The sequence below is a fragment of the Mercenaria mercenaria genome, chromosome 10 (genome assembly GCF_021730395.1).
Source record: "Mercenaria mercenaria strain notata chromosome 10, MADL_Memer_1, whole genome shotgun sequence".
Classification (NCBI taxonomy): Eukaryota; Metazoa; Mollusca; class Bivalvia; order Venerida; family Veneridae; genus Mercenaria; species Mercenaria mercenaria.
In genome coordinates, this window is record NC_069370.1 from 36,567,273 (window position 1) to 36,579,565 (window position 12,293).

Consider the following 12,293-nt stretch of genomic DNA (forward strand, 5'->3'; position numbering starts at 1 on the left):
CAAACTTCATGACATGCTTATTTGATGTCAGTTGATCAATGGCTCCTATTGCTTTTGGGTCATTCGGTCAAAGGTCAAGATCACAGCATACTTGGGACTGAAGATTACACCCGGTTACTTCAGGCAGTCCATCCTGAGGGTGGGGAGGAATTTGTGGTTTTACAATCAGCTGTTGATTGGCATACAGATATCTATCAATCTGTACCGATTTGTCCACCTTATAACTCTTAAAAAGCACTGAATAATAATACACTTAAAGAAAACAAAGTGCAGAACCGTAAAGACAGTTTTTTCCTTCTGAACATTTTCAAAAAACAGACAACATTTAACATTGAACCATTTTTATTGTATAATATCATAACAGTAAAAATAACAGTATATCGTATATTGCGTATATTGTAATTACAATTTACATACTGTACAAATAACAAAAGAAAACTTAAATCTTTAGGTAATTTTTACAATGATTGGCACATTTAACCGTCACGAAAACAGACAACGTATATGAAACACGGAACGCATGCAGCAGACGACATTTCAATCTGCAGTTAACCAATATAAATCAAACATATCAACAAATCTTCTTGGATTAACATATAACAATAACCATAAAAACTCATAAAACAAAACATTCATCAACATTATGTCACATTAAAACCGGGCTCAGAAAATTACAACAAACAGATCAAAGATACGAACCATTTAATGCGCTCTGTACAGCGTCTCATCTCAGCCTACCTTAATGACAAGTTTTAGAAACAGCACCTTAAGTTATTTTCAAATTACGCGCCGGACCCAAAATACGACGGACAGACAAACGCATTTTTTTGCAATCATGCTATAAAAATGCTTTTATCCTCACAAGTGACTCATAAAAACAAAACGACGAATGACTATGATATATGCCACTTGATTTACCCTGCTTCAAATACGCTTTCATTACATGTATATGAATCTAAGTAACTCGCGCTAACACACTAATTTGTGTCACATTCAACACACCATTATGAACACATTAAGAACTTTATGCTAAGGTGCATCTTTTGATCCAGCAACCTTCATGGTGCCCATTTACAGTTCAACTCACGCAGAAAACCTATCAAATTCGATCCTCGGCGGATCACCAAATTGTATAGTCAGTTTTTTTTCACTCCGAAGTACCGCTGGAGTAAATTAGGATGAAATCCGATTCGCGGAATGAATCACTGGAGATATTATACAAGTGTGTTGATATTGGTGTATGTATAACGTCCCGTTGATTGTGTGACTTTGGGTTTCCCCCGAGTCCAAAGGACAACACATTCATTCGATTAGTAACACAACCATTGAGAACGCCCAGATCAATACACGAGTTTTTTTCTTTTATTTCCTACCGATACATGTATCATCATCGACTCGGTGTTTTTTAACCCGTATCACCCTAGTCGGTTGGTTTGACCGACTACTTTTTAATATACTATCGTTTCCGAATTTCAATAGTCTGATTGTGATACTGATTAAGAAAACCCAGAGCCGGTGATGGTACGAGATGTTGTATCAACCTGTCTGATAAAGCCTCATTTTGAACGAAAAAAAAAATGAATAGGAAGGTAAAAATAGTTTCACAGTGACTTTAGCCACTTTGTGACTTCAAGACAGTATTTACATCTATTCATAAGGCGTCTGGCACATCACATAATGTGAACACACGTGTCGTGCAACATTGTACAATACGTCTACACGCACTGGAATATCCTTTATAAGTAAGTAGACAATATTATGTATTATAACTGGTCAGAACAGGGAATTCTGGTATATTAGCTATATCACAGGAAGCTTCAGAGACAAAATCACCTCACTGGTGGCCGTTCCTGTAAGAGAAAAATACGAATTATTTCAAGAGAGAATACTTGAAAATTAGAGAAAAAAAACTGAAAAAAGTATTATATACTTCTGTATGTGAGAACTAGGTTGGTGTTCTCTAAAATGAAGAATTTATTTCTTTTGAATGTGCTAACTGCATAACATTAAGTCGTACATTTCACAAGAAGATTTTGTCAACGTTCTTTGCAAGTGTGAAAAATAAAGAAACCAGCTATGAGATAGGAAGACAGTTGGAGAAATGGAAATAACTTGAAACTTTTAACATGTTGGTTGTGGGTCCGGATACAGACAGGAGCATAATCTGACCGCGGTCCACACAAGTCTTAAATAAAGTGAATATACGCTGTAGTATTTTTAGCCCACCATCATGATGATGGTGGGCTATTAAAATCACTCTGCGTCCGTGGTCCGTCCGTCCGTCATTCCGTCCGTCCGTCCGTCCGTCCGTCCGTTAACAATTTCTCGTTATCGCATCTCCTCAGAAACTACTGGGGGGATTTTGACCAAACTTTGTCAGAATGATGTATTGGTACTCTAGTTGTGTCCCCCTGAAAATCAAACTGGTTCAACAATTTATGAGTGAGTTATGGCCCTTTGTTTATTTCTATAATTTATATAGATTTATATAGGGAAAAACTTTGAAAACCTTCTTGTCCAAAACCACAGAGCCTAGGGCTTTGATATTTGGTATGAAGCATCATCTAGTGGTCCTCTACCAAGATGATTCAAATTATTTCTCTGGGGTCAAATATGGCCCCGCCCTGGGGGTCACATGGTTTATATAGACTTATATAGGGAAAAACTTTGAATAACCTCTTGTCCAAAACCACAGGGCCTAGGGCTTTGATATTTTGTATGTGACATCATCTAGTGGTCTTCAACTAAGATTGTTCAAATTATACCCCTAGGGTCAAATATGGCCCCGCCCTGGGGGTCATATGGTTTACATAGACTTATATAGGGAAAAACTTTGAAAATCTTCTTGTCCAAACCACAAAGCCTAGGGCTTTGATACTTGTAATGTAGCATCATCTAGTTGTTCTCTACCAAGTTTGTTCAAATTATCCTCCTAGGGTTCAATATGGCCCTGCCCCGGGGGTCACATGGTTCATATAGACTTATATAGGGAAAAGCTTTTAAAATGTTCTTGTCAGTAACTACAACATTCAAACTTGGACCACATGTATATTTTTGAGTGGCAAGATGAACCTTGACATGAGTTGACCTTGATTTTGACCTAGTGACCTACTTTCACATTTCTGTAGCTACAGCCTTCAAATTTGGACCACATGCATAATTTTGTGCACTGGAAAAAACTTTGACCTTTATTTTGACCTAGTGACCTACTTTCACATTTTTGAAGGTACAGGCATCAAATTTGGACCATATGCACAGTTTCCTGTTTCAAAATGAAATTTGACATTGATTTTGACCTAGTGACCTACTTTCACATTTCTCAAGCTACAGCCTTCAAATTTGGACTACATGCATAGTTTTGTGTACCGAAAAAAACTTTGACCTTGACATTGACCTAGTGACCTACTTTCACATTTTTGAAGGTACAGGCTTCAAATTTGGACCACATGCATAGTTTTGTATTCTGAAATAAAATTTGACCTTGATTTTGACCTAGTGACCTACTTTTACATTTCTCAAGCTACAGCCTTCAGATTTGGACCGCTTGCATAGTTTTGTGTACTGAAATGACCTTTGACCTTTACATTGACCTAGTGACCTACTTTCACATTTTTAAGGTACAGGCTTCAAATTTGGACCACATGCATAGTTTTGTATTCCGAAATAAAATTTGACCTTGATTTTGACCTAGTGACCTACTTTTACATTTCTCAAGCTACAACCTTCAGATTTGGACCACATGCATAGTTTTGTGTACCGAAACAAACTTTGACCTTTACATTGACCTAGTGACCTACTTTCACATTTTTGAAGGTACAGGCTTCAAATTTGGACCACATGCATAGTTTTGTATTCCGAAGTAAAATTTGACCTTGATTTTGACCTAGTGACCTACTTTTACATTTCTCAAGCTACAGCCTTCAAATTTGGACCACTTGCATAGATTTGTGTTGTGTACGGAAATGAAATTTGACCTTGAGCTAGTCAGTAAGTCTTGAAATTTGGAACACTCAAAAATGGCACATTGGTGGGCGCCAAGATCACTCTGTGATCTCTTGTTTTTTATAAACGTGTTCTATTGTTTTCTAAACACAAAATTAAAAACGACTCACTTTATTTTCTTTAGACTGGAAACACCGATTTTTCTTCCGACCTTGCAACAGTAATGGCAAATATAATAAACGCGATCTGAAATAAAAAGTTTTTGTCTGGTTAATGTTAGTTTAATTTCTATTCTACAACGTACTTATTTTTTTAATACGAAAGAAATATAGTACATACATGCAAATGTTACTGCAATACCATTATTTTCGTAATTTGATTTTCTCCGATTTTTCCCCCAATAAATTGAAATCGTGATTCTGCTAAATAGTCTGCATGGCAAAACAATGTGACACATCACAGCTTCGACAGCTATAATTAACGATATCATAAAATGAATACAAACATGCTTGACTTTATTCGCTGCTCACCTGGAAAATCCCTAGCGCCACAAGAATCGGGACCATCAGTGCAGTATCCGCCATAGATAAATCCCATATCGTTTGATAACATCCCTATAATGCAAAAATTTGAGATTGATAGCCGTCAACTATTTCATCTCGAGTTACATCTTAAGCTATTATATCCAGGTTGTACCAAAATTTTGTAAACAGGTTCACTATTCTTTACATCAACTTGAAATACTAAAGAGAGACCTCCTGGGCCAAGGGGCTTAGGTCGCCGACTTAGAATCATTCCAACCTGACTTCTGCCTGGTGTGTTCGGGTTTTGCGCAGGTCCACCCGTGCCTGAAAAAAAAAATGCCAGGAGGAGCACCAGGGTTCCCCGACACTAAAGCTAAAATGTCGCCATATAACATGAAATATGTCGATGTGAATAAACGCTTCCGTCATATTTGTTTTAAATCGAACATCACTAAATCATAGTAAGAGTTTTTGGCACGATAACTGAACAACATACCAAAATATTTTTTTTTTTTCAAAATGAATGTAAAAAGTATTATCATATGCCTTGAATTCCGAAACAATGCATGAAGGGGCCACATGTTCAGACAGTTCAACGCCTTTCGAAACTCGCAATTTTCAAGGAACTGTTTCTAATGCACTGTAGTTACGTCCAAGTGTTGAAATTTCACATAACTAGGTTTAAAGTTTTGAAAAATTGTGTTTTTATTCTTAACGAATGAAATTCTTTTTTGAAGAGAGCGGGGCAAGTTTTTGAGTCCGTTTTAAGTATAATTTTACAATAATACGGAGCAGTACGGTAAGACATGTACTGGACACGTAATTTGTTATTGACTTGCCGACAAATGTGAGTTCACTTATAATACTTTCATATTTAAGAATGAATCAAATTCATTTTGTTTCATCTTTACAATAGTTGTTTCCCTTAGATTTAACTGTCAAAAATTGCAAATGGCGGACTTCAAAGAGTCTGAAATTCTAACAATAACACCATAGAAGTTTATACATGTAAAACACGGAGGTACCACTTACTGTCATGCCATTATTAGTTGAGATATCGTATTTTGTTGCACAGTTGAAATGCGAGGTTTCTTTGGATGAAGGCAAGGTTTTACAGCATGCCACTGGCGTCTCCAAAGTTATAGTTCTACCAGTAGTTTGCAACGTTCTGTTCCAAGAGGTCGCTTGGCTAAAATCTTTATAGCTGTCAACTCCGCAACATTTAAACTGAAGGGCAGACAAAACAGATTTAGTAAATATCCAGTTCTTTTGATTAACCATGTATTAAATAAAATTACTTAACGCAAAATATAAATGTAAAAATGAGTGGCACACAAATTCCGCTATCATGCGCATTTAAACGCATTTTAAATAAGCCTTGGATAGTTAATTTGAAGCCCCTGTTTCCCTTGAGTATTTCATGCTTTTTATTGATAATACCATAATAAAAACAACCAGTGAGTAAAACTCAATTCATAAGTTTTAGATCTACTTAATAAGTCATTTATTGCAAAATAAAAGAAAGAAGAAAATGATTTCGGATGTTGTATATTAAGTTTTACCTGAATCATTATAATATTCCAAGCAAGTGAATATACTTCAGCGGACGCAATGCCCTTATATTCGGACAGAGAACTTTTCAACTGGTCGGTTACCTGAAATATTCAACATTATGTAAAAGTAAAGCTTGGAAATTAAAATACATTACGAAATTTATTATATTCAAAATCAAATCTTAATCATGAGATTTCGGGAAGTAGCCTTGAAGTTTTATAACTGAAATCTTGAATGTGAATCTTGACGTGGATGATGCGTGTATTCTAACGTACTATTGTTTAAAACTAAAGATAAAAAATGAAATAAAAGGTTCAATATCTTTGTTTTGACGACATTTTGTCATCAGTTTTATCAGTTCGTATCATATACTGTCAAGTCTGCTGATAAAACCGATAATGCACATCCGTTTTCAACCACTGATAAAGGCTTATCACACACTCGTCTTTGTCTCTCTGCGTGCAAAACATGATAAAATTGTATGAATTCGAATATAATATAATATCGCAGAGCGAATCAAACACTACTCTTGAGTCTTGAGCTCCCTTTCCGCCAACATGAAATCGCCCCTATTGGATGTACGCACGTATCGAGTGTACAATCTACTTCAACTAATAAAGGAAGCGTGTACATTCAATGCATGCGTACACTCAATGTGGGAGATTTAATGCCGACCACTCTCTTTCAACTATGAAATGTATATACAAATGAGCCGATAAAGGAATTATGCATCTTACCAAATCCGGTTTGCCGTACAGCAGACCAATAGCCACCATTTCACCGACAAAAAACACTATTAACACTATAATGTACTATAAAAGAAATATTTTCATAAGACAAAAAGTTGTATTATTAATAAAAACTCGACCAGAATAAAAACCAGTCAAATCAGAATAATTATCATATCATATTTACAAATATGTATTTTAATACAATATGGAACCTTTTGATAAGCATAAAGTTAATGTTTTCCCCTAAAGAACAGTGGTTAGTAAAATGGTTCCAGAAGCGGATGGTCGTGGCTTCGAATCCAAATAGACTCTTGATTCTTTGAATAAGATACAAAAGATCCGCATCATGAGAAAACCGATATAGTGCATTTGCGACCAGCATGGATCCAGACCAGCCTGCGCATCCGCGCAGTCAGGTCAGGATCCATTCTGTTCGCTTTCAAAGTCTATTGCAATTAAACGAAACCGTTAGCGAACAGCAGGCTGGTTTGGATCCATGCTGGTCGCAAATGCACTATGTTGGTTTTCTCATGGTGCGGCTCAAATGTCATTTTAAGGTCCCTTGCAAGTTCGAGAACCAAGAGCAACGTTTAACTTCTTTATTTTACACATAAGGCTTTGGGTGTGCCGCTCATACGGGCAACCGATGGCGGCTATCAATAAATCTTAATACACATCAACAAAACATAATTAAAATGTTTACATTGTGTGCTTATATTAAAAACAATTGTATTTATTGTATATTAAAAACATATTTGTGTTAATTTATTTCAACATCAGTCTTAATCAAGAGGTAAAAACGACAATTATAATTTACGGCTTATAAAAGCCGTGACCATATTTATATTAGGCCTATACGACTTCAAAGTTCAACCACAAAGACATATTTACATGAATGTAAACAGCAAGAGAAAACAACAGCTTGTTATCATTCAACAGATAAAGGTTCGGTGACTTTATGACCTCTACATATGATAACTAAATAATCATTACAGAACTTTCTTATGACAATTAAATTTTAATATTAATATATCCACACCATTTTTAAAATTGCGCAAATTATAACGAAAACCGATTGCAGATTTAATCAAACATAAAGTCTAGGCATGCGCGTCTTAATTATTTCCTTTACATATTCGATGTTGTAAATTCATAAACCAACATAGTTTTGTCAAAACATGTTTCGCTTTAATAACCTTCTTCAGTTGACAATATATGAAATATAGAATGATATATGAAATACGGAAATGACGTCGACGCGCCAATGCGACAAGGAATCTGAACTGAAGACCATGGATCTTCTAGGGCTTGCCAAGGTTGATGTCATCCACACTGAGGACAGCTAGGCTTTACATATTCGCGCATTGTGAGTAAAGAAAGGTCAAATACTATTGATAAAATAGTGCTATGCCAATCTTTAATACCACGTAAAGAAAGACCCCACCCCCTCCTCATCCACGTCCGTGAATGACGGTCTACTCACCAACCACAGCATAAATCCCACTTTACAGCATGCCCCGCAACAGCCCACGAAGGATAAAGCGAAAAGTGCCAGGCCACCAATTATTAGACCGGTAGCTAGTCCCGTCATAACCTGAAAAATATACGAAAGAGTACAAATGAAATTTGACATCATAAATTTAAAATGACCGATCAGAGAGAGAGAGAGCTATATTTTTTAGGAATATAATAGCTATTACAGTATTCGGAGTAGTACATATATTTGAGCCGTGCCATGGGAAAACCAACATAGTGGGTTTGCGACCAGCATGGATCCAGACCAGCCTGCGCATCCGCGCAGTCTGGTCAGGCTCCATGCTGTTCGCTTTTAAAGCCTATTGGAATTGGAGAAACTGTTAGCGAATAGCATGGATCCTGACCAGACTGCGCGGATGCGCAGGCTGGTCTGGATCCTTGCTGGTCGCATACCCACTATGTTGGTTTTCCCATGGCACGGCTCATTTATGGTTTATTAATCAAACTGACCTTTTAACTACAGTTTTTAATTATAATATGAACTTTTGACCTTGGAGTCTGTGATAAAGTCCGACTAAAATCGAATGTTTCGATAAGGAATCTGAACTGAAGATCATGGACCTAGGCTCGCAGATCTTCTAGGGCATATAAGAAAGTATAACCTCGCCAAGGTTGATGTCATCCACACTGAGGGCAGCTAGTCCCGTATCCTTGGTAACCTTCTCCAGCTGGGTGATACCCGTCTCCAAGAAAGGTTCGTATATTGTCTTTCCATACCGTAGTATAAACCCAACAACAAATATGGCAAGACCAGCAAGCTGCGGAGACAGTTAATATAATGCAAAATATGTATGAAAAGTCTAAAAAGGGTTACGATATATTTTACAGTAGATCTACATATGGCTATTTTTACAAAAAAAAAAAAAAGACTGAAATATTGACAAAAGGCCAAAAGATAAATCGAGGAATACATGACTAAAGAGGAGTTAAGGGTCCTTTTCATTTACTAAAACTGATTCTTAAAGAATTTTACATGTTAAAATCAACACAGCATATGAGTTTTCTGTATTTACATTAATAAAAATGAAAGTTCTGTCTAAATACATAACGACACGTTTAACAGTTCTTAAGAAGGATTTAAGGACACTTCCCAGTATTTTAATGGTGGAAAATCCTGCAAAGCATCATTCCGGATATTGGCCTGCCGCGAGCTAACTTTATAGTCATCATCATCATCATCGTCGTCGTCGTCATCGTCGTCGTCATTATTATAATCATTATTATTATTATTATTATTATTACGTGAAATAATTCGACGCATAGCGAATTTATGCCAACAATAGTGATTGACAAATGATTCGTAGTCAGCAACCCAAATTATTCTGCCACGAAGGCCACTCATCGTCCTATTTGTCATTCCCTGAATGAATTGTGTTATCAAATATTTACTTAAACTTAAGAGATAGCATTGTGTCAGTTTGTTTAGAGTAGCTTTGTCCAAAGTATCGCCTACATTTCATGTTTTTGGTGTTATCTAAAAGATATTTATACAAATATTTATGGCCGACACTTGTGCGATTTGTTGGCACGCCAATGGGTCTTAAGCATTTCGAAACCCGGAACTCGTGTCACGTTTTAGTAAATTACATGTACGTATGCTTTTAAGGATGAAAGCTATGCTCTTCCCTTTGTACTAGGTACAGGGAAGCCAAGAGGGAAACCTTGTCGTCTTTTAAAGTGGCCAATATCCTGTTTTATATTACTTTCTATTTGTCTTTATATATATACATTTGTATATACGATAAAAAGGTTATGTTAACACTGAGAACAAATTAAAAGGTTTAAATCGTATATATATCATTAACAGCGGCAGTCTGTATACGTTCATACGGTTTTAACTGATGATGACAGATATACACAGTAAAACTACTTATATTTACACACAATACCGAATATTCACCTCTTCTTTGTAAAGACATAAATTTCATGACAGACAGACAGACAGACATTTTATTTCAAATCAAATAGGCTAAAAAGCCCATGATGACATACATAGTCACAAATACAACAGCGGACAGCGTACAAAAGAAATATACAATGACACAGCTAGCATGTCAGTGTACATTGAAATATTAAAGCATCATCTGTGAACGAATATATGGCCTTAAACGATGGAAAATATTAAGAAATGTTGAAAAAAAACAAAAACAAAAACAAGCTTACCATGAACACAATATTAAGTACGACTAGTAACAGCCGAGCTAGCCCGTCGAAACAGCCCATCTTTACTCTTTTGTATCAATGTCTCTTAATGTTTCTCCGTTCTTTATCTTTCCTTCACTTCCTGTCCTAGGCTATTTCTGTTGATTATCACATGTTAACTCTATTCTGTTGACAGCAAACTCCACTTAACCTACTTTGAAATTTAAATACTGGTACAGATAATGAAAAAAATGTCCAACTTTTTGCGTACATTAACCACTGTTTATTTTTGATTTACTTAAATCCGTATCTTAGCTAAGATCCCGACACAGTGATGTAAGTCGTGTTTTACGCTTAATGGACCTTAAAGTTGAGTCATTCTTCTTAAAATATAAAATCATAAAATATTAATGCTTAAAACGTGTCACGGGTTTACGCAATACACAGCTATTTTACGTTTAATCTTTTTACCTTAATACACTTGAGCATGTACATGTATGCCGGTGTTAACAGATTATTTAATAGAGACGAAAACGTATACGTACCGCTTAGATCTAAACCATCTTATATCTCTCATATATTCATATATACACGACTCAGTAAATACGTATATATATATAGTTTACTATATATTATACCTGTATACCTTAATTGAACTTTACGTTTATGTATATATGCTAATTGGCAATGTAGTGTCACACGAATATAAACAGTTAGTACATATAAATCTATCTGGTCGTTATAGATGCTCTACTTTAATGATAAGATCGTGTTGCCGTGAGCATATATATGTTGTAAATTATCAATTAACTGGATTTGTAAATGCGTCTTTGAAATCATCTTTTATTATAACAGCTGTCGCAGCTAACTGGAACGTTTGGTCGATACAAATATTATTCACCACCAGGTCGATTCATGTAAACAACTGCGGAATAAACGATATACCATCCCTGGCTCTCATTTCTAACCCCGTTTGTACAGCTTTCATGTGAGGAAGCAAGGTGTCTCGCGGATGGTCGGTGGTTCTGGCAGGTTGTCCGCCAGTGTTTGACCTGTGTCTATCTAGTATAGCATGAAAGTCAACCATTTTAAATTCGCTTAAAGAACAATAAGACATTTTAATCGTGTCATCGGTGTAGTTACTCTTCGCTTCCTGGTACATGGAATGTAACTTTAAATGGAGATATGGATCTATAACTTTCGTTGTTGTTGTACTTTTTACTAAGCTTACTTCCATTTGTAGGAAATTTTCGTTAAAATATCTGACAGCATCTACTGTTTATCTCTTTGTTGTGAATCAACGCCAGTAAAATTATTAGATGCAATCAGATAGAATTTAACGTCAATATGATTGTTTCTTGCATACCCGACGGGCATTTCCGGTGATTTCCGGTGTTGGAAAACCCCATCTTGCATACCGGGGTCAAGATGACTCTCGTGCTGTAAATGACGTATAGCTGTGCAAGTTTCGTGCAGTATTTTTTTACGAAATAAAAAGGATAAAAATCATATACCTTGGTAAATCCTCCTTGTATCCCATAATATATTTCTCGACTTCAAAAAACGCTATTTTACGAAAAAACGTTACATTTCGATGCAGATGATAAAATTAGATTGCTTTTGTCTTTGTAACGTCATAACCTACTTCCTGTTCAAGGACGTAAAGTTCCCGCGCTTTGTTTATACGCTACTTTAATGTGCTATAAGAAAGTCAGTTGTTAGAGGGTATTGTTATTATTCTGTTCTTGGTTGTTGGTGCAAATGAGAATATCCGGCTCTTGGATGCTGTTTACGCAGTAACTCGGCATAGCCTCGTTACCGCCTAAACAGTAATCATTGAGCCAGATAGTCCCATCTGCACATA

The 12,293-nt window shown here is 36.1% G+C and overlaps 1 protein-coding gene across 1 annotated transcript; it reads right to left on the minus strand.

Annotated features, from left to right (window-relative positions):
• Positions 1 to 324: 324 nt before the first annotated feature.
• Positions 325 to 11,182, minus strand: LOC123559366 (tetraspanin-18-like). Its single transcript, XM_053552772.1, has 9 exons — positions 10,451 to 11,182; positions 8,890 to 9,045; positions 8,235 to 8,345; positions 6,758 to 6,832; positions 6,029 to 6,121; positions 5,499 to 5,693; positions 4,473 to 4,556; positions 4,113 to 4,188; positions 325 to 1,850 (listed from the first exon to the last, which is right to left on the minus strand). The coding sequence occupies exons 1-8, from the start codon at positions 10,508 to 10,510 to the stop codon at positions 4,123 to 4,125; spliced, it is 840 nt and encodes a 279-aa protein (XP_053408747.1). The 5' UTR covers positions 10,511 to 11,182; the 3' UTR covers positions 325 to 1,850; positions 4,113 to 4,122.
• Positions 11,183 to 12,293: the final 1,111 nt, after the last annotated feature.